Source organism: Glycine soja, chromosome 2 (genome assembly GCF_004193775.1).
Source record: "Glycine soja cultivar W05 chromosome 2, ASM419377v2, whole genome shotgun sequence".
Lineage (NCBI taxonomy): Eukaryota > Viridiplantae > Streptophyta > Magnoliopsida > Fabales > Fabaceae > Glycine > Glycine soja.
The window spans coordinates 8967987-8995858 of NC_041003.1; the positions used below are offsets into that span (position 1 = coordinate 8967987).

General features: G+C 35.5%; 2 protein-coding genes across 7 annotated transcripts; one reads left to right on the forward strand and one right to left on the reverse strand.

Moving 5' to 3' along the window:
* Positions 1 to 2879: 2879 nt before the first annotated feature.
* Positions 2880 to 27713, reverse strand: LOC114385756 (mediator of RNA polymerase II transcription subunit 25-like). Of its 6 annotated transcripts, none has more exons than XM_028345832.1 (12): positions 27556 to 27713; positions 27254 to 27358; positions 19805 to 19835; positions 19316 to 19376; positions 18721 to 18851; positions 15357 to 15566; positions 15163 to 15228; positions 14021 to 14134; positions 6560 to 6627; positions 6406 to 6475; positions 5699 to 5824; positions 2880 to 3196 (listed from the first exon to the last, which is right to left on the reverse strand). In XM_028345832.1, the coding sequence occupies exons 2-11, from the start codon at positions 27349 to 27351 to the stop codon at positions 5747 to 5749; spliced, it is 927 nt and encodes a 308-aa protein (XP_028201633.1). In that variant the 5' UTR covers positions 27352 to 27358; positions 27556 to 27713; the 3' UTR covers positions 2880 to 3196; positions 5699 to 5746. The 6 variants fall into 6 exon arrangements, 4 of the variants coding, with proteins under 4 accessions (XP_028201633.1, XP_028201619.1, XP_028201627.1 ...); XR_003661011.1 differs by lacking the exon at positions 2880 to 3196 and adding an exon at positions 12052 to 12080 and having other exon boundaries at positions 5534 to 5824; XM_028345818.1 differs by lacking the exon at positions 2880 to 3196 and having other exon boundaries at positions 5534 to 5824.
* Positions 3115 to 3887, forward strand: LOC114372418. Its single transcript, XM_028329958.1, has 2 exons — positions 3115 to 3321; positions 3690 to 3887. The coding sequence occupies exons 1-2, from the start codon at positions 3115 to 3117 to the stop codon at positions 3870 to 3872; spliced, it is 390 nt and encodes a 129-aa protein (XP_028185759.1). The 3' UTR covers positions 3873 to 3887.
* Positions 27714 to 27872: the final 159 nt, after the last annotated feature.

Genomic DNA, 27872 nt, shown 5'->3' on the forward strand with positions numbered 1-27872 from the left:
CTTCATATAGTTATTATAGTTGAGCTCCAAATGAATCTAATTGTGAAACACAAGAAAACACTCTCGGTTGAAGAACACATATCCATGGTCTAGGTTAATCTTCACCCGGCATGTAAACATTTGTTATTCTCATAGCACACAATAATTTCTTGGAAAACAAATAAATAAATTAAATCTTTTTTCCTTTAAATTCATACTTCTAACTAGAATAACAGATACTCCAGATTAGACACTGCCTTTAGAGAAAATTCGAATCAATAATTATCACAAATATCTCCCCTAACCAACTTAGGCATGCTCCGAAACTCTACAACATCATGCTCATTTGCTTCCAAAACATTACTCACTCGCAAATCCTTTATAATGGGACACTCACAAAGAAGCTCTGCGAGATATCAAGCCTACAAAATGCTAAAATAATCCAAATGCAATGATTTGAAAACAAGCAAGTGAACCAAGACAGCTGGAAAACGACAAGCGTTTTGTAATTCAAGATGTTGCTTGGGATCTTGACCGTGTCGTTCAACTCGATTTGGAGGAGCCCAAGGCCAGGCTGAAAAGGTTTGATTTAGTTCTTTAAGTCTTTCCCAAAAAAGTTTTGTCAAGTGCGACAGCAAACATCCTTTATATACCATTTGCATATTTATCAATAGTTATATTATTATTTACATACAAAAAAGTTTTATGATATAGATAAATGTCATATAACAATATCACAGTAATTCCTTTTTTTCTTCTTCTTAGATTCCATCAAGTTTTACTTCATTTAAAATCATAAAAATACATTAATAGAATGTGTGGGAAAAAAATTGGGATTTTATTTTTGTGTCCAATATGATTATGTTTTGTGATTATAGGCTTAAATGTTTCATTTCATTGTCTATTTTGTGAATTTAAGACATGATCAATTATATGGAGTGAATAGTAAACTAGACATGAATAACAAACCACACAATTTGTCATCCTTTGTGTTAATTAAATAAAATATTCACTAAAAAATTTAAGTCACGAAAAATAAAGTCATAAAAAATACTATAAAATTAAAACTATTATAACAAAAAATATATAATTTTACAATAATAATTTAGATATTAATATAATTTTAGATAAGTTGTTTATCATCGTGAATTAAGTGGAATTTTTTTTATAAAAATGAAAAAAAATTCATCCATGTGTTATGTTTTCTATATTTTTTTTCTTTTAATACATTGGCATATAACTTGTCCAGGTAGACAAAAATATTGAATGATTTATTTATGTGAGAAGATAATAAATAAGAAGTTAATAAAATATAAATTTTCCTACTTACTTTTATAAGAAAATGTTCATCTTCATGTGCTATATTGTATATATCTTTTCTACTTTAATAAATTGACATATACATGTAAATTTATAAAAGAAAACTATTTTTTTTCTAGGTAAAGAAAATCTTGAATAGTTTATTCAAATGAGAAGATACTAAATGAAAACGAATAATGGTTTGACTAATAATTGATTTTAGAAACAAATTTTTTATGGAGAAGATAATAATGACTACATGAACTCAATTTTGATTTTAATAAATTGACTCTGTAGAAAAATTAATAAATTGAAATATACATGTATACAAAAATTGTTTAAAAATAAAATAAAATGTTGAATAATTTATTTAAGTGAGATGATAATGAATAAGAAATAAATAGTGATTTACCTAAAATTGATTTTAGACACTAATTCTAAATGGTGAAGATAATAATGATCACGTGGATTTAATTTGATTTTTTGTTATGGAATATATATACTAATTACATAAAAGGAATTTTAATTTTGATTGGATAAAATTCTCTAGTAAAAAAGTCCTCTATTGTGAAACGAGAAAAAATGAATTTAATGTGTTAAAAAAGTAGATTTATTCAGCAAATAAAAAAGTAGGTTTAGTTATATCTTATGCATATTTTTTATACTAATTAATTTACATTTAGATTTTAACGTATAAAACAATTGTATGAGACTATATCTCTAAGAACAATACGATGACATGCACTATCTCATTTCTCACCCGCACCTAAGTGTAAGTTTCATTCTTTAAAATTTCTCTATATGAATGCATGATGAAACATAATTCTTTTAATTAAATTTTAAAGCATTTGTTATACATTGGTGCATTTTTATCAATTTACTTATTATTTTAATGAACTTCTTTTTAAAATATAATATGCAACGCTCAATGACCCAAAACATTATCTACGGGATTAGAGGCCTAAAAAATATTTCTAAAAGTCTTTCTCAGTTGAAAATTAATATCTCATCCAGATTAACTCATCTTTCAAGCAAAATTATTTTGCTTACTCTAGTGCGAATAATCGTTACTAATTTATTTTTAGAAGTCTTCATATATTTCTCAAATCCATATTTTCAGCCCCACAATATCAATAATCCATTAGGCGAACCACAATATAATTTTTTTTAATTCAATCGCCTCCGATACATTGGTTTAAATAATATAATTTAATTACTAATTTTGTTTAATTTTATCTCTAAAAAATGCATCTATCACTATACTTAATGAGTTTTAATCCATCTATTATTTCATGATAACTACTCATGTGTGTACCGTGCATCGCATACGGTGTTGAATTTATAATTTACAATTTTTATATTATTTTTTTAATGTGTTTTTCAATTATTTTAAACTTTAATATGACTTCAAATTAAAACTAAAATAAAAACAGAAAATAAAATAGAATTTGTTTGAAATTTTTACTTACAAATGTCTTCAAGTAAAAATTAAGTAAAATAAAGTTGTTTAAGACTTCATGCTCAATAAGTTCTTGTTTGACAATACTTTTTAGATAAATGGTTGTTTCTCTAACGTATATATTATAAAATATATTTAATACACCAATAACTGAGATATTAAATTATTAAAAATAAAAAAAAATAATTGAAATAAATGATTAAAACAATATTAAACTACTAATATGATTATATTATTATGTCGTTCAGCCTAAACTCGAGCACCTCCATGTCAAGTTAAATGGCACAATCAAGCTGACAAGTAGCGTCTTGAGTTGCATAACGTTTTTCTTTCTCTAGTTGTGTGGCTTTCACGTGAACATTCTTGGGTCAATTCAGATGCCTGCTCTCAAAATAATGCTTTCAGATTATTTTAGCATCTCAAATGGTCGATATCACCCGGAGCTTCTTCGCAGGTATCCTATTCTCAAGGATTTGGAAGCGAATAAGATTGATGTCATAGAGTTTCAAAGCATACCCAAGTTGGTGAGGGGAAATATTTGTGATAATTATGGGTTCGAGTTTCCTCTGAAGGCAGTGTGTAATGTGGAGTATCTGTGATTCTAAATAAGAGGTATCGATGCAAAGGGACAAAAAACATTTAATTTGTTTCTTTATTTTTCGAGAAATTATTGAGTGATGAGAATAAGACGTGTTCATGTCCCAACCAAGTTAATAAAAACCTATTCACATGTTAGGCGAAAATTGACCAAGACCTTGGATATGTGTTGTTCAACCAAGAGTGTTTTCTAGTGTTTCACAATTTGATTCATTTGGAGCTCAACTATAATGACTATATGACATGACATTTGGAGTTTGAAATGCTCATGCATTGCCCCAAGCTTCAAACCTTTTCGGCTCAAAAGATTTTGCCCATGAAAGGGTCCACTTTCAAGATTTGGTCTTGTGTACAGTTTGCTCTTGAATGCATTTCTTCACAACTTAAGAAGTGCACTATTCTTAATTATGAAGGGAAGGAGTGTGAGCTGCGATTTGCGAAATATATAATACAGAATTCAAGAGCTTTACATACTATGTCAATCTCCAATTTAACAATCAGTTATACAAATTCCTCAAATTGCGCAAGACAAGCTTGAAATGCTACAAAAAATGGCCAAATGCCCAAGGAGTTCTACAACATGCAAACTTTTATTTAAATGATAACTGATAGGCTTGTAGGTAGGGGCAAATTATTCCTAGATTATTACATTTTCAATTGGCTTCTACATATAATGCAACTCATGTTTTTGGTAGTTTTGGAGCATTGGTAGTATTGTTATGAATTTATGATATTCTATATTAGTTGTTAAATCTAATTTCGATTTCTCATATTTGTGTGTATTTATAGGTTAATTCATTTATTGTCTATTTTGCTATTCATCAACTTGCTTTTGTATTTGACTTGTTTATGTAGATAGGTACGGACTTAGAGCTCTTAACTTTGAGTATGCTTCAGTGTGTCTACAAGGTAGATCATTAAATTAACCTCTTGTTATGAACTTATGATATTCTATATTAGTTGTTAAATCTAATTTCGGTTTCTCGTATTTGAGTGTATTTATAGGTTAATTCATTTATTGTCTATTTTTCTATTCATCAACTTTTGTATTTGACTTGTTTGTGTAGATAGGTACGGACTTAGAGCTCTTAACTTTGAGTATGTTTCAGTGTGTCTCCAAGGTAGGTTATTAACCTCTAAATTGTTTCGAGCTTATAATCATTGAGGTTGACTTTAAATTGAAACTGCTTAGAGTAAGTTACTTGTATTGAAATTCAGGTGGGTGCAAGCATGCATGTTTGACATAAAAGGTTATGTTCTTTCTTCAAAGTTAGAGTTTTACTTGGAACATAACCTAGCACTCATTCAAAAAAAAAAAAAGGTGGCTAGACGTGTCAGCGAAGCGCCAAAAGAAGGAGCTATTTGGTGAGGAAAAGAATCCACATGTGAGAAAGAGTTTGACGTCAACGTTGGTACGACTGAGTAGATCAGTGAGGGGTAATCCGGATCTAGTAGGTGGCCGCCAAAATACTCATCAGAGTTGCATCGGTGACCGAATATAGCCAAAAAAAGATGCCATAAAGTTTACCGGAAGAAGTAAGACGAGCAGAAGGGTCCACAGGGGACAGTGGGTCCCGGTGAGCACAATTTTCATGATATCTCTGTTAGGCTCTAGATACCATGTGAAAATAGGAGAAACAGAGGGATGGTGATCTAAAATCATGTATGAATGTACATAGCCGACGTGTGTTTATATAGGTTGATTACATCAATTATACATATATAGAAGATTTTATATTCCTCTAAATCAAATATTATGTGCCTATAAACAGCTATTATCAATAGAATAAGAATATTATATTCTGATTTTCAACAGACAAAAAAATAGAGCTCTTTAAGTAGTTGTTTTAACTAAATGAGTTTGTAATTTGACACTTGATCCTGTGACTAAGATCTATTTCTTAGTCTTCAAGCATATCTTATTATGATTGATAAATACACAATAACAAGTGAATCTTCTATCAATACTCAATAGGGGAACTGCCCAATCAGCATATGAAGGAAAGTCTCATATCTCATACCTCAATTACTGAGGCTTATAGAAAGGGTTACGTTACTATAGTCAAAGACCAATAGGTAGGCCAAGTTCAGGAGGTAGTTGGTGCCAAAGGCTAGAAAAGGACTTGAATTTCCAGAAAAGTCCACAATGGCTTTTCATCAACAAGAGGAATAGGCTTTAGATATAAGTCATAGAGCAAATGAACGAAAATATGTAAAATTTATTTATAATACCAGATGGATTCCATTGTTGCAAAACAGCTAGACACTATTTTCAAACTTTTCTATTTATAGGGGATCATTAGTTAATGTCGGAATAAGAAATATAAGTTTCAAAAGTTGTCCACCATTGTTATATATACTTACCACGAGAAAGCATAGCCACAAAGAGAAAAGGAAAAGTGCTTGGAAAGACTATTTGCCAAATAAGAATTGCAGCAAGGCCACAATCTCAAGTTCTCTATTTATCCAGAATAGCAACCTTTGAAGCAGCTGCAAGCACAAAACAATAGAGAAACAAAATAACTATCACATAACAAGTTTAGAGGAAAAGAAACACCCTCAAATATATAGCCATTCTATTCCAAGCACACACCAATGAACTATTTAAGCTGTACACTACCAAAATATGTTAGCTGCCTCGTTTTTTGCCAAAGCCTTCCTACTAGCAAACGATTTTCCTAAGTAGATGAACAAATCTAGTGTTCCACAATAAGACCAAGGGACTTCGATAATTGATATAAATCAAAACTAGTCTCAGATCTTTTTCAAACAGCTTATGCAGAGGTCATTTAGCTAAATCATAGTGAGAAAGACATGAATGCCATGCAACTTACATTAATATTTTATGAGTGACAAGTATTATTATAAATTCAAACCAGTTGGGATTAAGTTGTTGAGTTGAAATGTTCATAGAAATACTAGATCTAAATTTCTACAATCTTTCAAAAGCAAAAGCTTGCGGGAAGAATTCAGGAAAGCATCAACACTGTAGTAAGAAAAGATAATCTAAATTTAAGAGAAGGGGGGTTACATGGAAAGGGGGAAAAAATAGAAACCCAAAGATAACTTACCAGCTTTTTCTTATCCTCCAGGTGACCACGAAATCCATATGGGTTCATTGCCTGAAAAACTACATATTCTCTAGCAACAGAACAAAACGTTAAGACCAAATACACACTCACAGACACACACATGAGCATCACAAAAGTTGAAATAAGGAATTACTTGTTATTCATGTGGCTTGAGATATAAGCTGAACTATTTGCATTACAGGGGGCCATTTTGCTGCAACTCTGAGATCAATTAAAGCAATAATATGTTAGTAAATCTAGAAAATTAATGAACTTAAACCTAAGACATAAAGCATCTGATGAAGATTTAGTCAGATAACAATGCCAAAATAAATTAAGCATGGACTTTGACACAAACACCTAACATGATACTGAAAATGCTGATGTCCAAAAACCTAGGACATATATATGTATGTATGTATGTAAACTCAAATGAAATTAAGCATAACAAACATAAAAAATAAAAGAAAAACATCTAAATTGATGATCAAGAATTTTATATTCTTGTATATTCACTTCTTATGATAACAAATCTCTCAAAAAAAACAGACAATATCTTTTATATTCTAAGTTGTCTTTTTGAATGTCCAAAAAAATGAAATTTATATTAATACCGATGTCCTTAAAGTGTCAATCCATATGGAGGTGTCCACCCAAGTGTTTGGGTGCATAAAATTTTTTTTACACCTAGGTAGGAGTGTCTAACATGAGTCGTACACGTGTTAGTATCAGAGAAGGTGTATAAAACTCCAACACTTCTAGCAAGAGAAGTTCCCATATGAATCTTTATCAAAGTTAATTTAGAATGTGATTGATAAAACTGAAACTTATATATCACTTTTTCATTAGAATTCACATTTAACACCACTGAATCAATTGGCCAAAAGTTTTACATTTTTTCATTTAAATTGAGATTTGAAATATAATTTTCCTCATAAAGAAACATTAATGGCTTTATGAAACAAATAGTAAATACAGCATGAACATCAACTGCCAAAGTATGAACACAAGATAAAATCTATTTTTCTGTAAATGTTGCCTTTTATTGGAAAGCATCAATGCTGCACAAAAACCTTACTCATAAAAGCTTTTCCACAAACATTTAGTAAGCTTATGCCTGGGATTACCATTTAAATAATACCTAGCTCACAAAGCAAGAATAAGAACAGTTAAATTATACTTTATATTATAAAAGAATTAATTTAAGAGACAGGAAGATCAAGAATCCACATCCACCTAACAACATCCAAAATGACCATAGTAATCAATCTGCAATGGTGGTGCATAGTGCCCAATCACAAAAATGGTATAGAAGTATAAAGCATAGCAGGACAAATGCCAAATTCTATATAAAGATTTAATAACGTATATACATATAAATGCTCAAACATTATAAAATTAATCAAAATTCATGACACATTCACCATAAAAGGTCATAGTTTTTAAGTATAACATACAAGTAAATAACAAGTCAAGGAACCAAACAAATTTCAGAAGACATTCATATTTCAAATACAAAGTAAGGGTGGCTGTTTCTCAGAGAAGAGAAAAGAGGATTCAAACTTCAAAGTTCAGAGCAGAAGTGATTCAGAGTTTAGAGTAGAGAAAATAATGGAACTATGGAAGGTGGGTGCTGCCGAAAATAGTATTGATTGCACAGTATATAGAAACATGAAAATACATCCAATGAATTCCAAACAGGCGGAGAGAAATCTCAACCTATCCCTCCACCACCACCACCCCCACACCCACCCATTCAAAAAAGCATGGAAAACCCTCACTCTAGAGCCACTACATACACTGTTTGGCCACTACAGTCCATATTTGGAAAAGCATTGTTATTCAAACTTTGTAGTGCCCCCAAAATGCCGTCTACACCACTATAGCGCACTAATAATAATCACAGTATTAAATGTGCAGAGCAGCACTTGCCCACTACAGGGGCTGCCATAGTGGAGCATTAGTGTAGTAGCAGGCTGAATAGTGACCATAGTGGGCGCTATAGTGGTGCTGTGTTGATTCCAAAAAAAACCCTCTGAATAGAGACATTGGGGCTGTTTTGGATGGCCATTTTTGGGGTTTTAATTTCCCAAAAGAGAAATCTATAGATGTAAATCATGTAATAATAGTGAAAATTATGAAGACTAGGATTTGGAAGATGACAATGATTGATAATTCCTATCTAGGAAAAAAAAAACAATGTTGTGTTGAGGGTAAAATCGGGTTTCTCAAAAACCTCGCCCTAGAGCCACTACGTACACTATTTTGGCCACTACGGTCCATATTTGGAAACACACTGTTATTCAAACTTCATAATGCCCCCATTGCCATCTACACCACTATAGCTCGCTATTGATAACCAATGTTTTAAATAGCACACTATAGCACTGCTATAGCAGTGCAAAGCAGCCCTTCCCCGTTACAGGGGTTGCCGTAGTGGAGCATTTAAGTGTAGTGGTCATAGTAGTCCAAATAGAGGGCTGAATAGCGACCATAGTGAGCGCTATAGTGTCACTATGTGTTGATTCCAAAAAAAATCCCTTTGAATAGAGACATTAGGGCTTAGGAGGGCTATTTTTGGGATTTTAATTTCCAAAAGTGAAATCTATAGATGTAATAGTAGTGAAAATGATAAATACTTGGATTTAGAAGATGATGATGATGATGATTGCTAATTCCTATCTAGGAAAATTGTATTTGACTTTTGTTGGTATTTACTTATATGTTTTGGTTAAGACACCTATGACTCTTTATTGTTAATTATGAATTCCATTAATTTGGTGTATTTTTTATCATTTCTGAAACCTATGACTCTTTATTGTTAATTATGAATTCCATTAATTTGGTGTATTTTTTATCATTTCTGAGAATATATATGTATATAGTATATACATTATAAAAACTATATAAAAAATTTCAAAATAGTGGCTATCCAGCAATATGCTATCTCGCTATAGCACTTTTGGAGCCAGCAGCTATTTGGGATTTAAAAGAGTGTTGATAACTATGGAAATAACTAAAAGAAAATATATGAATCAGCCTAGAAGAGCTCTCCAATCCATTGGAATATGCATCAAAGAAACACATGAGATCTTTACGTAAACTTCTAACTAATACAAAATTAGTCTAGGTTCATTAGCAAATTTAGAATTATGTTAAATACACCTAACACTCCCACTCAAGCTAGTTCATAGATATAAATTGGCCAACTGATCCCCAGTCCAAACAACTAGAGCTAATTAACAACTATTAGCTATAGTTGACAATTGTTCGAAAATCAAAATATTCTAAAACCCTAATTTAGTATTTTAACTTCCAGCAGTTGGTTTTGGAAGAATAAATGTCAGTCAAAAGGTGTATCTGTTAGGACTTAAGCACAAGAGGAGAACCCAACTCAAAAGACTAGTCCATCAGGTGGGACCTCCACGACAGCTTTCACTCTATTGACACTGACCCAGAGGTAGCCTTTTCCCTTGGATGGCTTCACTCAGCTATCAGTATTCAGTTTGCATCTTAATCCAGCCTATTATAGGTAGTCCTTTTCGTGGCCCGACTCTCAACGAAAGCACCAATGGTTAGGACTTAAGCACACAAGGAGAGCCCAACACAAAAGACTAGTCCATTAAGTGGGAGAACCTCAAGGCTTCAGTACCACATCAAGTAGTTTATTTCTACTCAATGCGAGACTTCTAACAGTTCCTATGACTTAATACCTAATTTTTCAATGTAGGACTCAAACCCAGACCCTAGGCACAAGGGAAAATGATTTAGCTCAAGGCAAAAGGAAGTAGGCTAGCAAATACCATTCCATTGTTTCAAGAATTAGGCTTTTGAGGCCAGCTAGCTCTTGCTAGCATAGAGCTACAAGCAAGAGGCTAGACATTAAAGAGCTAGCATTGGTAATAACAGAGCTTACATGCCTATTGCTACATTGGCTCTAGACTAGTCTTTATCCTTTCAATGCTTTAAAGACTGAAACTCTTCACACTGGTTTACAGGACTCATCATAATGTGTTCACAAAATATAATATGGTGTTGCTTGCTGCTTGCTGGCAAACACACTTGTGGTGTAAATAGCTCCGAATCCTTCATATTGCTGATCTCTCTTTAGCTTGTGTAAACCTAAAAATTCTCTGTTGTGTACTATGATAAATGAACAGAACAACCAAGCCTTACCATACTAGGTAGGGTTGGCTAAATACATCAATGAATAATAATGGGCAATTTCAGTAAAAAAAAAAAAAAAAAAACCATTTAGAACAAGGGTATTTTTAAACGATTTCTCCCAAATCTTTTTTAGGTCTTTGTCTAACCCTTTTAAATATCTCCATGTTATTTGACTTTCTCATTAAATGATTTCTCCCAAATCTTTTTTAGGTGTTTGTCTAACCCTTTTAAATATCTCCATGTGATTTGACTTTCTCATTGTAGCCTCTCTTTGTATTCCTATCATTACTCTTCCTATAGTTTCATAGTGAGGATCAACCGATCAAGATCTTGATCCCTCTGTGCTTAAAAGTTTAAACAATTTGAATCCTACTTACAGGGACAAATGCGTCTACCCATATCTTGAGAGCTGATGTAGAAGCTCTGGTTCATTTAACACTGTACTTTACCCATACAGATACAGGACATTAGTTACACACTTACACTTATTGTTGATCCAGGTCATAAAGGATTCAACAAAGTTTGACATTGGCCAACTACCAAACGAAAAACCCATCTTTCATCCAGGGTTGGGTCTGCTGGTGGTGTTTGGAAAAAAATCAGATTCTCTTTTAAGGCATTCAGTGCATAAATGCTGGTATTATTGCACCCAAACATAACTTGAAAATAGATAAATTTTTATTCTGATACCAAGTTCATGCAGTATAAATTATCAACTTCCTATAATGAGCACTAGACTCAGTTTGTGAAACTCTCGAGACAGAACAGGACAAGAGGGGGAATAAACTCATATATAAGCCTCACACTCTGGTCCAAAAGACCAAGGAATGGAGAAGATTATCTTACCAGTTAATTAACAAAATATGGAATAATTCTTTTCTTACTTCTCTTAAAACATAAAACACTAACGTACTTTGTCCCCGTGAAGAGATGAAATATTTGGAGAACCTAAAAAATATTGAAGATCTCCAACTACAAGAGAGATTACCAATTCTCTATTTTCTACAAATCTCTATTACTAAACATGACTTTCTAAATAAAAAATTCTAGACTTTAGTAAAAAAAATTCATGCTATGATCAGTATGATGGACTTGTTTGCCAAACAAGCTTACTAAGCTTCTTCACAAAAATGAACATTGCAATTCACATAAATATATATTAGCAATAAAAGACATCCCAGGGTAAGTGACTGCCTTTGTTTTTCTACAAGTAGATAGGATCTAAGTCTAATAATTTTATAAAATAGAAACAAGTGCAAAGAAAATTGTCTTCCATAAATCATCACCAATGAAATAAAACCATTTTGAGGTAACAAATAAGGCAGGTCAAGTTTGTAACTTTGAAACTCAAGTTCAAAGACCAAAATCAACTCAACAGCAAATAACAACAGTAATAATTTTGGGACAATATTGTTATAAACTTCAACCACATGTTCTACACTTCTTCGGGGAAAAGATAATACAACTTCCTGAACTTACTTCTCAGACTCAGAAGAATTGCTGTAACCCTGCCAAAAAGAAATTATGTTTCAGGATCACCAAAGAACTAAACAGTTGCTACAAAATTACATCAAGTGCCATTGTTAAGAATGAGACTGAAAAAGCCATAAAGATATAATTACAACCAACATACAACATAAAATATGAAGATCTCCATACAGTATTTTTTTCCTAGTGCTAATTTAAGATATTTTCGAAAAACTAAGGAACTAGGAATCACTCTTTTATTGTACCCTAAGCTAAGGGTGTATTAGACTGAGTGTAGTGGTGTATATGCAAGAGTAACATAAATACATGGCAGTAATTATCTACCCTCGGACACTCACTCACCAGATTGTATCAAAGCATTGAATCTTTACCAGTTCCTCACTAAAGAACATAAAAAGAGATTGAAGGTTTATCTGAGATAAGCTTCTACATATAATGATTAGATTTAGAATCACACATGTAAGTCAGGTAATTATCTAGATAAACTTCCAATATTTATCTTGCTTATTTCAACCATAACATTCTGTATTCTCAAGCTTGAGATGCCATTTTTAGCTAAGATTATTAATTGTAGTGCAAGCCTTAGTTAAGCATACACTTGAATAGCAATAGTGTTAAAAATAGTAAAGCAAGTTGTTTTTAAAAGTACTTATTAGATATAAAACCAATAGCTTAAGCTTATTTAGTAGTATGTTCTCTATTGTCTCAGTTTGCTTACAACTTTTTTCTTCCCTTTCCAATATTTCCATTCTCTCCTGGATCTCCCAATGTAAATTTGTTATAGGTCCCCTGGTGGCTTTTGAATAAATTTTGTTACTCATTGGAAATTTTAAGAGGTGCCCATTGATAATGCACTGGAGTAGAACATGGTTACTGGAAAAAAAATATTAAAATTTCAACAGTGGGTCCACCAGGCAAACACAGATTAGGATTGCCTCTCATCAGGTTCAAGATACCATGTTGAAATGAGAAAGAAAAGAGAGAAGAGAAAAATCTGTGTTAAATGTCACACCAGAGGCACTATAAACAATCATAGGATTGACTAATATATTTACTATATCATCTCATACAATAATTACAAGGATCCTTAATATCTTAATTCTTAATTACCATAATTACAGGATTGACTAATATATTTACATATATTCCAACAATCTGCATTCATAGAAACACCTTTATATTTCTCCATCTTTGAGGTATAATTGTAAATCACAAAATAGGAATTTTGGACAAAGACAGTTAAATCAAATAAATAATGCAAAAAGATAAAGGAAAGAAAAGAATTCAATGTAATTATAATAAATAAGAACGAAAAAGTTTCATTTTAACAGTAAGTACAACTCTGGCACTATATAATGAAAGTAGCACTAAGAAAAAATTTGGGGAAAATGAAAGAACAAGAAACTAGATATAATAGATATTAATATAGGCTAAAGTTCTCAACATTCAATGTATTCAAAGACGACAATGTATCAAACCAAGATTCAAACAAGATATAAGATGCCAAAATGTTGCTGTAGGGAAACCATAATAGAAAGAGCCATGCACTGGAAAGTGAAAAATAGTAATTGAAATCTGGAAGTAAGCCCAACTTCTTCCAAATTGAATGCCCGTCAAATGAAAGTTACAATTGATGAAACAGTAAGTACCAGTGACGCTTTATCCACCTCATTACACTAACATTCAAATACAAGCTTTAAAAGAAAATTTGCACTTGATTATTCTCAGGACATGCAAAGAAAATGATGATAAAGCTACTAGATAGTAGATACCCTATTCGTGCCAAACAAAATGAATTAATAATAGAAAATGGTGAAATTACCTTTTTCATATTAAGTGAAATTTATACTAAATGGACTGAAATTTTCCAAGACAAAAGAAAAGGACAATGCTTAATGCTGTAAAACTGAAGTTTGAGGAGTGAACTTCTATGTAGGTTAAAAGGAGGAAGTGAACATACCTCACCAACCTTTAATGCACCCTGTGCTTCCCTGAAACCTTCTGATATTAAAATAAGAAAATGAGGGGTTTTAGCCAAAACTGGTGGATCAGCTGCTTTACTATTTCGATTTCCCTACAATGCCAAAAGAATATGATCGATATCATGAAATAAATTGAACAGCAGAAAAAAGATAGTCTCTATTAGCATATCTACAAAATAACTTGTGCAATTTTTAGAATATATTGTGCGATCAAATTATCATCCAAAGAAGGGAGCAATCTGGAATTACTTCCGACTCATTGTGTTTCCTGATTTATTTGATATTCATAATTTAATTACAATTAGTAGTCTAATTGTATTTGAGGGCTTAGGCTTAACCATTTGGTCAATATTTTGTATGAAATTATTACAAATCATATCATTATAATCTTATGTCGTTCATTCAATTTCTTTCTCGTCCTTTCTCTGGCTAAACCCTATAATTTCGACAGTTTCATAAAGTTTGCTCAATTAGAAAAGCAAGGGAAAAAAACAAAATACATAAATTCAAAATTCAAAACTCTAGCAATCAGCAGACTGTATAAAATCTGCTTTATAACAAAAGATCAATTTAGTGCTCAAAATTTAAGACAGTCAAACAGAAACTGGAAGAATACTTGAATGAATGGAATGCTTGTGTTTAGGCATACATTGGATTTTCAATACTTCATGTTAGACACCACAGATTACTTTAAAATGCTGATTGTGTCATAATATTGGTATTAATGTTAATGTCACATCCAGTGTCTGTGTCAATGCCATGCTTCTTTGGAACAAACAAAGATGGAATTTCAGTAACACGGTGCTGAAAACATCCAGCATGTAAGTGGCCATTAGATCTTTTCGGCAGCAACCTTATCCTTATGAAAATTATTAAAATACAGTGGTTTGTTTTAGTATAGATTAATTTATTGTTTTATTCATTTAATACAAATCCAGAACTTAAAATGAAAATGATTTCAAATATTGTAACTCAATTCAATGCTAAAATTTTCAATGTTGAATACCATTACTTAATTTTAGACAGCATGTACATAACACATTTTGTTTGCCATCATATTAGAAGTAAACATATAAAGACATGTTAAAATTTTAGTAGAACGGTGATAAGCCATCCTTACTGCATTGTAGATGCCTTTAATTTTAGGAAGTTCTTTCGGGCAGATGACTGATAGAGAAATAGAAAACTGCATCCAGAAGATTGCATACCATAAATCAAAGTGAACACACATAGACTAAGTTAACAGCAAACGAAAACAGAGTTCCATTAAAAATAAATAAATATAGATAGATAGATAGATAAAACAAAGAATACCTGAGGAAATGCTTTAGCTACAGCTTCAGCATCATATAAACGGTTCCCTGGGAATGAGTCAATGGTTTCACTCTGCTCTAGGTTCTGCAGTTGCGGAACATAAATTGGTGTCTGCAACGGATAAGGATTACTTGCTGCAACAAGGATGCAATGCTGGTGCATGTCTACATTCTGCTGATTAGGGTCTCCACTTTGAGAATTTGGGAACATCTAAGCATTCCAACATAGATATGTGAGGATCAAAATCCATCTTTGAGGCCAAAGAGATGCCCACAAAGTTCTAAGTAAAAGTTTTAAATTATGTACTACAATTTTAGAAAAATCTATTATAGGTTATGAACTATGAAGGACTTATCAGACTGAAATTGCTAAAGACTTTACACTCCCAAAAATGCATTGAAGCTATCAAAAGATATCCAAAATAAGTGTATGGAGATCCAGTTATAATGTACACTAATTACATGATTAGCAGCACAAAGGCATTCACAGAAATGAATACATCCACTGAATAGACTAGACTATCCACAAATGGAAAAGAAAAGCACAGATTCAGGAAAACTGTAGCCTCAAAGAACAAAGATTCAGTCCAAATGGAAATACCAATTAAGGCTGTTAAACGTTTTACATATATTATGGTTCATAAGGAATTTTTCTTCTCTAACAGAAAAAGACATTGAACAGCTTTGCTGCAGCGTTTTTGGATCAAAAAGAAATTTAAGAGACAGAGATAGAAGCACAAAGGGATAGAGGATAAGAAAATCCTCAATAACGACAAAAACAAGAGGAGGGGGTAAAAACAGTGTTGGGATAGGGGCTTCTATGTTTGAATGCTTTGAGGTGAGGGGCCAAATAGAATGCACCTCACCCAAATAAAGGTAATAATAAAATGATAAGATTTTGAATATTATAACTTAAAATAGAGTGCATGTCACTCTGTTTTTCACATGAAACAGAAAACTCTGTATGTACTACTCTATGCACATAACAGAATGGGTGACTCTGGCTGCACATAGTAGAAGGTGTCGGTCAAAAAGTGGGTCTCAATTCTCAACCAGAAAAGATGAGAAGTGTGGAAGAATGCTCGGGTTAGGGTTATGTTCTGATAAAGGAATGGAAAATGTCAAGTTTGCCTTTAAGAAACTGCCAAAATGATAGTTTCAAGGGCCAAAAAAGGTTTTCTAAACCCCTCAATATAGCAACTTTGTAGCACCAAGAATGACTGCTTTTGGGGCTGCAATTGTGAAAGCGAAGGGAAAACACAGCACGAATCAATTTTTGTAGCAGCTGACAGACACTCCACCGTGATATCAATGTGAAAGTGCACTATTAATAACTCTGGTTCAACTATAATGAAAATTGTGAACATTCCAACTCAGCTCCTGAACTTAATTCAGTTCAAAACATACATCTACCACTAAAACTGCACAGCAGTATAACTACCACAGTGATCCACCATTATTTAGCTCAAATACTTGACTTATTTTGTAGTTAAAACTTTTTTTCATGCACTAAACTATTGCTATTAAGATATATATGCACTTCAAATAATTAATGAAGCCTCGGAAAACAGAATGTATTATTTATTGAAATTAAAAGAGAGCCTGATCTCTTACAAGAGGCAAAACACCAGAGCCTGGGCTTCTCAGAACAAATTCTCTGTCCAAAATTACCCAGAAACTGACTAACTGCCTTCCACTATTCTTTCACACACCCTATAACACGCTGTGTGGCACAACAACCTGCCAGGTCAGCTTCTAACTAACTCACTCTCTACCCACTTCACTTTCCTACATGTATAGACCTTCCAAATCTTGGGCTTGTCCTGTTTGGAGCCCAACAACTGATCCATGCCTTACTCAGTCTCACTCTCAACATTCAGTGCTCCATCAGAGATAAGTATGCACTTCCAAGTTCCAATAATTAAACATGGGTAATTTTCTAAGTACCATAATTATCACTGTGATAATTGTATAGGATAGTTACAATAATTGCATATAAATAGAGGATATTTTGTTTCCTCTTGTTGGAAAAAGTCAACTAATTGTAGTCACCCCTAGATAGAGGGATGTGTTAAGAGTCCCACATGGCAGGTAGCCGTGGGCAAAAGGGGACAGAGACAGAATAGGCAACCAGAAAGTTCTTTGCCAGAATATGAGCGGCAAGATGAAGGCCGTGGCCTTAGAAAACACACTAAAAAGAGGCGGCCGTAGCATAGGCGACTGGAAAATTCTTTGCAGCAACGCAAAACACGTCAAAAATGAACTGCACAGTGTCCAAAATCGCAAAACAAACAGTACCTAAATCGTCGGTTTACAAAGGAAGTACTGGCATACGGAGTCAGAATGGCCCCAAACTTCAGAGGTAGATGGGCTAGGGAGGTATCATGCCAGAGGTGGAAGCGAGCCATCAACTGCAGCAGCACACGCTCTAGTGCGCTGGAAAACAAATTTGCACTGGTGATGTTTGGCACGAAAAGAATGGGCACGTGAGGGAGCATGGAAAGCCCGATCAAGACGCCATAACCACCGTCATGTAGATCGGCGGATGGTGCTGATAATGGTAGGTTTGCCGATCTGAAATGTTCCCAGTGGGAGGTGGCAGCGGCAGTCGCCGAAAAATGTGCCAGAGTTACAGAAACAGGTCGTCAGAATAAGTGTGACGAGCATAAAGGCCCACCAAAATGTGGAAAGAAGGGTGACGAGCAGAGAGGTCCAACAGAATGCGGATAAAAATGGCTGTAAAGTGACACCTGCTAGCAGCGGCCGGAAAAGACGTCAGAGAAGGAGAAAGGGCCGTCTGAAAAGAGGAAGCAGGTCGCTGGAATAAGTGCGACCACCAGAAAGGTCCACTGGGGACACGGTGGGGTCGGTTTTCGTTATTCCCTCAACCTGGCACTGATACCATGTAAAATGAGAGAACTAAGGGATATTTGTGTGAAAACCATGTGTTACACAAAAATACAAGATATTTGGTTTCCTGTAAATCAGGGATTATATGCCTACAAACTAAATTTATTACAATATCATTTAAATATCTTTCAGATTCTCAACAAATACCATAACTCTCACTGTGATCCAGACCTTGTCCTATATCCCCCAAATGTTAACCCGTACTACTCCATCTAACTCTGTTTCATAAGAATATTTTGATCAAAATAAATAACTCAATAAGAAAGCAAAGCATTCATACACATGTGAATTTGTGTAGTGAGAGAGTAAAGAAGTAAAAGGAAACAACATAAAGGAATGATCATGATTAGATATATCTATATCTATATCTATCTATCTATATATATATATACATATGAAATGAACATTGAAAGAATACAAGCAAACAGGAAACTAAATGTAGACAGTATGCATACCACCAGAGCTTCAGCAAGCCCTTCAGCAATCACTGCATCATTAAAACCGCCACCACTAAAGGGTATAGATGATAGCCACATGAAGAAAACATCTGGATCTCTTGTCCAGCCAGTCCGTTGCACAAGACAACCTGCATCCAATGATGTTCAACTAAGTAAAATTATTCAGTAGACTAACCAAGAGATTATATTGCATATAATTCTGTCATTGTCCAAGAGAGTATATTCTCAGTAAATGGTGCATAGATAACCTTTGTCAAGTTTTTAGTTTAACTTGCAATTAAGAAAAACAAACACACATTGCACAAATTTTATAAATAGAAACTATTTGTTTTATTTTTCAAACACGCGGAGTTGCAGAAATTTTATATTTAGAAATGATTTGTCTTTGTTCCTTTTTTCCATTTTGTAATACATAAGGTATGAAATTATTTGAAATGCAAACCAGGTGTAAATAAAAAATAAGATGAACTGGCACAGGATCGCTGCAACAACATTAGTTCTATACGTTTTGAAAAAAAAAAACTCTGAATGGACATTTTTTAAACAGCCATGATTCATGTGACATGAAAAAAGAATATTAGCAAAACTATACCAGAATAACATCCATGTGTATTATAGGAGACTAGAGCAAACTCCACATTGGAACAAGAGTTCTGCAAAAGAAAGGGGAAAACATAAATTTAATAGATGAACCAAATGATCATATCATTCAGCAAGACAAAGAATATCACATGTACTAGTATGATTTCAATAAATTCACTTCTGACCTCTCTAAACAATCAACAATTAGCTAGAAAAACCTTTTTACAGTTAGTAAGTGTGAGTAGTAACTAATAATAATATATATATTAGTGTTTTGCCACATCAAGAGAAACTTTAGGCTTAAAGCTTAGCTACTTCTGTTGGCAGGCCATCAGGAAAGAATACTTCTTTCTGAAGTCCATGAAAATAACTAAGACATTCACCTAATAAGATATAAACCTACTAAATCAGAAGTGTGCAGTGACACGTTAGATACTATAATTTTCTTTCATTTTTCCCGTAAATTGTGTAATTTTCATCAAAGCAAAATGCATATTACCTGCACAGTTGAGTCATTTTCACCAAAACATCTGTACAAACACCACAGTAGGTTAAAACAGGTGATTTGCATCATCTATGAAAATATGTAACCTCAAAAATAACTTGAGCAATACGACAACAGAAGAAAACTGAAATTTGTATATAAACAAAATTGGAACCTTGAGGCGTGATGGCCGATGTATGGTTTTTATAATATCAAAGTCCTAAGCAGATGAGGAACGAAACTAGCTATGCTAAGCTATGACTTCTGTTAAATTCCAAATCTCAAAATACTATGTTTACAAGTACAGAACTAACAAATATATTGTCCTGCTCTTTTGTACTAGATCAGACACTGTTACCTATTTAACATAGCAGAGCAGCCACTATCATTCAGAAAACGATCTTTGGATTTTGGAATTTTTGGTGAATTCAGTGTAGTCAGAGTAAGAGCAGTTTCTCAACACCTGGCTACTCAGCAAAATTATTTCTTTTAAGAAAATTGTAAGCAGCTTGAGAATGACTCTAAGATGATTAAATGTGAGGCTTGGGGTATAACTAGTTATCCGTTAGGTATTAGCTAGATCAGTTTTCCCAAAAAAAATATGACAACTTCTCAGGCAAATTTAGGGATCTTTCATATTTCTTTCAATTTTCCTATGTTCATCTTTGTTTTTAATCAAACTCATTCATCCTTGCTTGTGAGATGTATTATTTATAAGGATTTGTTAATTTTTTATTATAAATGTTTTCAAATCAATAAATATTTTTTTTTTTTTGGACTGCAAAGATATAATATATATATTAATCAAATAATAGTACCAGAGGTACTACAAGAGAAGAAGGAGATAACATCTCCAGGATCATGAGTCCAAAAATACATAACACAAATGCCCTACAAGAAGCCCCCAAAATCCTTAACCCAACAGACCACTAGCTAAGTAAAGGCCATAGGCATGGCTGTAGACCATTGGTGAAAAGGGGCATTGAAGTCCTTTTCCCATCCCCTCAACCAGGACCAAGTGAGGAAGTTAGTGTTATCCACCAACTTAGAAATGTGGAAAGGCTGATTATGAAAGATCACATCATTTCTGAGCTTCCATATGGACCGAGTAGCTGCTATCCACCAAATTCTCCTTCTTGAATTTAAAGCCTTCGAACCTGCTATGAAAGAATGCTGAAGGAAATGATCCATAGGCCTGCAAGGGAGAGCTCTAGGCTCATTTACCCAAGTATTGAATTCCCACCACAAAGGCAGAACTTTTTGACAAGTGAAAAACAGATGAGAGCTAGATTCAGAGTGGCTTTGACAAAAGGGGCATGAATCATTGGCAAGATCAACTTGTCTCTTGGCTAAATTCTCCTTAGTAGGGAGCCTGTCCCAAAGCAATCTCCACGCATAAATTAGAGCTCTAGGAGGGATTTTGGTACCCCACAGCTGGCAGAACCCAAGCTGATGATCTTTAGAAGACTGTTCAGCTTTAATGCATAAATAGGCAGATTTAGAAGAAAAAATCCCATTATAAGTAGCTCCCCACACCCAACTATCCTTAACCAATACATTTAAATTAATGCCAGCTGTATGGTCAATAAAATCAGAGGCCATCCCCATTTCATTGTCAAAGAGATTGCGCCTCCACAAGAATTTCCATTCCCACCCCGCTTCACTGGAAGAACCCATCTCAGCTACTATATGCTGTTTTTGCAAGGAAATGTGATATAGCTCTGGATATTTATCTTTAAGAGCTATCCCCCCATCCATCCAATAATCCTCCCAAAATAGAATTTGGTCACCTCTTCCCAGCCTTCAAGTAAACTGTTTAGAAACCTCAGCCATACATCCTTGCTGGTTAATGGATCTCAAGTCTGACCACCAATGAGAGAAATTAGGCTTTGGTGGCCCCCCTTCCAAGCCTCTCCAGCCTCTGTATTTAGAGTTCAGAATACGGCACCATAGCTGATCACTTTGCTGGAACATCATCCATTTCCATTTAATTAAAAGAGCATTGTTAAAAGCCTTGATATCTTTAATACCCAAACCTCCCGATTCTCTAGGTGAGCAAACTTTATTCCAAGCTAACCAAGCAATCTTCTTTCCTTCAGAATTGCCACCCCAAAGGAAGTGTCTTTGGATAACATTTAATCTATTAATCACTGCAGAAGGAGCCCTATAGAAGGACAAGTAGAACAAGGGTAATGCTGTTAGAACAGCATTAATAAGGGTGATTCTTCCAGCCATAGAGATGCTCCTTTGGTTCCACTTGTTCAACCTAGCTTCAAATTTTTTTATGATAGGCTCCCAAACCATTTTTCTTCTCGGATTAATGCCTATAGGCAACCCAAGGTAACAAAAGGGGAATTGAAGCATAGCACAATTAAGAAAATCAGCAGCAGAACAAGCCCATTCTTCAGGTTGTCCAATAACACCAAAGTGGCTCTTGGCAAAGTTAATTCTCAAGCCTGAAACCATCTCATAGCTTCTAAGCATGGCCTTCACAGTTTTGACATTTTCCATTGAAGCTTCTCCAAAAAAGATAGTGTCATCGGCAAATTGGAGGATGTTCACCGGGATCTTATGCTTCCCCACCAAAAAGCTTTGAAAACAGTTTTTGATTAAAGCTTCCCTCATCATTCCAGTCAGGCCTTCAGCCACCAAGACAAACAACAATGGAGCCAAAGGGTCCCCTTGTCTCAAGCCTCTTTGGGGCTTAAACTCAGAAGTAGGGCTTCCATTGACTAGGACAGATATAGAGGCTGATGAGAGGCACCCCTTAATCCAACCAATCCATTTATCATGGAACCCCATTCTTCCCATCATATAAAGCAGAAATTGCCATGACACGGAGTCGTAAGCTTTTTCAAAGTCCACTTTAAACACCATACAAGGCCTCTTAGACCTCCTAGCCTCCTCAACCACCTCATTGGCAATTAAAACACCATGGAGCAGCTGTCTATCCTTCACAAATGCTGACTGCCTTTCATCGATGAGGTATTTCATCACCTTGCTGAGTCTGCTGGCCAAAAGTTTAGCGATGATTTTATAAGCACATCCAATGAGGGATATGGGTCTGAAATCATTGAAGGATTGAGGGTCCTTAATCTTGGGGATTAAGGCAATGAAGGATGAGTTGAGACCCTTGGGGAAGGAAGCATTCACATGGAATTCTGCTATAAATCTTAGGAAATCAGGCTTCAATTCCTTCCAAAACTGCTTTATAAATCTGAAATTAAAGCCATCTGGTCCTGGGCTTTTGTCATTGCCACAAGCCCACACAGCACATCTGATCTCTTCCTCTTTAAAAGGTTCAATCATAATATCTCTCTGAATAGAAGTCAGACTTTTAAAAGCAACCCCATCCAGGTTAGGTCTGTTTAAGAGAGGCTCATTGAACCTGTTTTGAAAGTGTTGAAGGATTTCAGCCTTAATAATGTTAGGGTTTTCCACCCAGGTGTCACCAATCTGCATCCCCCTCAAAGCATTTCTCCTTCTCCTCACATTCATAACTCTATGAAAATAGGTTGTGTTGCTATCCCCCTCTTTGATCCATCTGCATCTTGATTTCTGCCTCACAATAGACTCATACATAGTAGCTTTTTCCCAAAGGTCAGCTTGGATTTTCTTGAGTTCCTTGACTTGTTGATCAGAAGGTTGATCTGTCATAGAATTTTCCAAAGTATTTAGATTCTCTTGGAGCTGTTTGACTGTGTTACCCAGGTCTCCTATGTTGTCTTTACTCCAAACTTTCAGCCTTTGTTTGAGATGTTGGAGCTTGCATTTTAAAGCATAACCACCCCACCCCATGGGTTGATATTCTGACCAACATTCCCTCACTACCTTCTGAAATTTATTATTCATTAGCCATCCATCATAAACCTTAAAAGGTTTAGGGCCCCAGTCAATGCATTTAGAATACATGATAATAGGACAGTGATCAGAATAATTCCTCTCAAGATTAAATTGAGAACTATCAGGCCATTTGGACAGCCAGCCATCAGAGACACACACTCTGTCTAATTTACTTTGGCATGAGCCATTAGGTCTGACCCAAGTAAAGGGTTTACCCACACAAGGAATATCATCAACCTCCATTGTAGCAAGCCAATCATTGAACTCAGATATTAGGCCATTATCTGAATTGCTGCGATTGCTTCCCAATCTTTCAGATGGACTCCTCACACAATTAAAGTCCCCTACCAGACACCAGCATTCCCCCTGAAATTGAGATTTCCTTCTACTCAAGCTCTGCCACAGCTGTCTTTTACCTTCACTATCACAAGGAGTATAGATATTGATCACAATCACTCTTTGCATCTCAGGTAACCAAGTACCACCCAGCAGGATAAATCCCTTTTCAGAGATTCTGAAGTCAACTTGAAAGTTATTGTTATCCCAAATGCACAGCAGCCCCCCTGCAGTATTCTCAGCAGGTTGCCACTCCCAGGCAACATCTGGATGTCCCCATAAAACCTGACAATCTGCCTTGGAAAGAGACTCCCTTTTTGTTTCTTGCAAACACAAAACATCCACTTTATGCTTCCCAACCAATTTTCTGATAGAGGCCCATTTAATGCCTCTACCCAGCCCTCTTATATTGTAGGAGAGGATATTCATCTATGAGTTTTCCTCTCTCCCAACTCCGAAGCTTCATTCCTGTCCCTAACCTCCATATCTGCAAAGGTTTGTATAAAATCAGAGTGGCATTTGTCTACTTCCATGCCCATATGAGTCCCCAATTCCCATAGGTGATGTGCCTCTTCCAACAGCTGGTTGTTGCAGACAATTATGCTTTTTAATTTCCCTTCTGTTTCTAAAAGTTCTTGGTTCTGAATATCAGTGCTGATGGGTGTGTCTGTAATTCCTTCTAGCACTTGGGGTTCTTCTGCCACGGGTTTAAGCTGAGAGGTTTTGGGCTGTGAAACTCTATGTCTTCTATAGACTTTAGAGTATTTTTCAGGCTTGTGATTGGGGGTTTGGGCTACAGAGGTATGGCTGTCGTTGTTACTCCCATCATTTTTCCAAAATGGGCCCAAGCTGTCACTTGGCCCACTACCTGATTGGGTCTGCAAGGGGTGCAAGTGTGTGTGGGGTTCCACTAGCAAAGGATCTTGTATGTATATTCCGTAAGGGGGCTGGTCTCCAAGCATCTTTATTCCACCGTTCAAATCTTTTCCTTCAGGATGATTCTCCTTCTTTCGAGAGTCAACTTGAGAGCTGTGCTCAAATGACTCTTTAGGAAAGGCTTCCCCTACTTTCAGTTCTGCTTCTGTAAATCCAGAGTCAACGTTTGCCGTAAAAAGACCCTGGCTTTCCTCCTTTCTGATCACTGTCTCCTCTCTGTGGTCGTCGTCAGAATGGGTTTTACCCATCAGACCAAGTTCGTCGCAAAGACCAGCGGATTTGCGTATTACCTGATGGTTTCGAGGGGATACCAGGTTCGGCGGTGGGTGGTCCAGCGAGTACGAGGGACCACCGTCGCCGTCGTCATCGTCTTCTCCGACAAGACCGCCTTCCTCCGACGTGACCTCGTCAGACCAAAAATCGGGCACAGAGTTAGTCTTCTGGTTCACCACTTCGCCACTCGATGTCTCCTCCACGAACCAAACCTGGTATTCAAGCTCAGCTACGCGAACGACAATCTCCTTTAATATCGCCGACGGGAGGGGAGTTCAAACGAGAAGACGAGCTCGGTCCAGTCTTCGTCAATCTTCAGCATCGTCGTCCATTTCGATAACGTCGCCGATGAAGGAGGTGACTTTCCTGAAATGGTCCGCACTCCACAACTCTATCGGAAATCCCCAAACTTGCAACCAAACGACCCTGTTATGTGGCCTACATCCCGGTCTCCACCTCTCCAGAGAGTAAAACAGGGAGCTCCCATTGTTCTTCTCCGTTTGGATGATGTGGTGCACCTTTTCCTCCAACAACCCCATAAGGAGAATCATATCATCGCCGAGGTATTTGGTGCCGATATTATAACCTAAATCCCATGCTATTCGGTCCTCTATACTCTCCACCGCCATTACCTTCTTCAACCTCCCTACCCAGGCGTCCTTACACCAGTATCCCTTATCTTTACTAGGTGTGATCGAGATGGTATGTGATGCCACCTCACCTGTCATGTTGACACCTGGGGTAGCTCCCTTGGTCGTCACTTCAGCGTAAGTTTCCCGAGGTGCTGTGATCGTGTCTGCTGGAGGTTTGTATAGCTCCTCTTTTGACTTCCCCCCTATACTACCTTTCTGCTTCAGTTGTTGAGTCCTTGGTGTTCTTGCAAACCGAGGCAAGTTGACAAACAACTTATAATCGTTAATAAATATGTTGTCCAACTTCACTTCCAGTTCTCTAGCGTCCGAGACTCCCTTAAACCGCACAAATCCGTACCTCCTACCCTCCTTATTACAGCGTTTGGCAATGAAGACTTCCCGTACGTCCCCCCAGCGTTTGAAGTACCTCCAGAGCAACTCTTCATTTGCTTCTTCGGGAAAGTGGGTGAAGTAATAAGAGGTAATGTCTCTGTTGTTCCTCCAATCGAAATGGTGATGAGTTGAGTTATCCCGAGCCTCGCGAAAGGATGTTGATCTCTCCGCTACTAATGCCTTCTTATTTTCCTTAGCTACCTTTCGTCTGACCACCGTAGACCATTCCCCTTCATCCTCATGTAGGATATTCCCACCAACCTCCTTGTATTGCTTACGATCCTCAGTTAAGGTTCTGTCATTCCCCCTCGTTTTCTCAGAGTCACACCATCTCTGTCTCCAGCTCGCTCTACCATTCTGTCTGTCTCTCTCTGAGTCTCTCTCTCTCTCTCTCTCACTCTCCCTCTCTCCTTGGCTTTCTCTGTATCTCTCACTCTCTCTCTCTCTCTCACTCTCCCTCTCTCTCTCTCTAACATTCTCTCTCTTTTCTATAGAAATCTAGAATAACCTCTCTCTTTTCTCAATAAATATTTTATATTCTTTATTTAACATACATGTACCTTTCAACACCTGTGTTTCTCTTTTTCTTTTTCGGAAATCAATAACAATCAACCCATACGAATCACACTTTGAGCACAGCACCAAAATCAAACCCATAACTAATATCAAAAACCAAAGAAAAAGAAAAGAAAATCCCCAATTTCTTTTTCTGAAATCAATAACAATCAACCAACCAAAAAGAACCACACTTTGAGCAAAGCACCAAAATCAAAGCCTTAACCAATATTAAAATCAAAATCAGAACCTAACACACCAACAAGAAAAGAAAAAAAAAAGGAAAAGAAAATCCCTTATTTGAAAGGAAAAATGGAGATATGAGACAGATTGGATGTTTAAGGGGAAAGGTCAAGGTTCGATCTCCTCGGCTAACAACTCGGCTAACAAAACTAACATTCTATCAAACTAATATTTGCCGATAAAAAAAATTGAATGGAAAAATCGAAACTAGTATTAAAATTGATAGGAAAAAAAAGGGGAAGAGAAAAGGAACCTGATAATCTTGTCGAGATAATCCCTCAGAATGGTCTCCCAATAGGGCCCCATGGCGGCGGTGCTCTCCACGACGACAATAAGCCGTTTCGCCGCCATCACGCCGCTGTTTCTCAGAAAACACAAAAAAAGAAAAAGAAAATGTTAGGTTTTCATCAACTGCTGAACGGTAAAGGTTTCACTTTTATACGAGAAATTGAATTGAAAGAATCGAAGTATATTGCCGAGATGGAAAGTACGTAGGGTGCATTCAAGGGATTACCATAACTGCAAAATGACATAATGAATTAGAAAGAATCGCACCTTGTTTTGTTTTTTTTCCTGAGAATTAATGTTTGGAGTGTGGGATGAATGCAGTGGCGGGTGGCCACTGGGCAGTGTAGTGTGCAGTGGCCACTCCCGCGAGCATTTTATGAATTTTTTTGTTTAAATGTGTCTGAACTCCGAACTGAGAAAGACGTTAATTTGTGTTGACTTCGGTTGTGTGAGTTGTGACTATAAGGGAGAAATTAGTAAATGTGGCACAATGTTATTAAAAGTTTTTTACTAGTGCATTAAATAGTAGTTTAATTATTTTGTTGGTATTCATACTTTTACTAAATTTTTAAGGGAAATGTTAA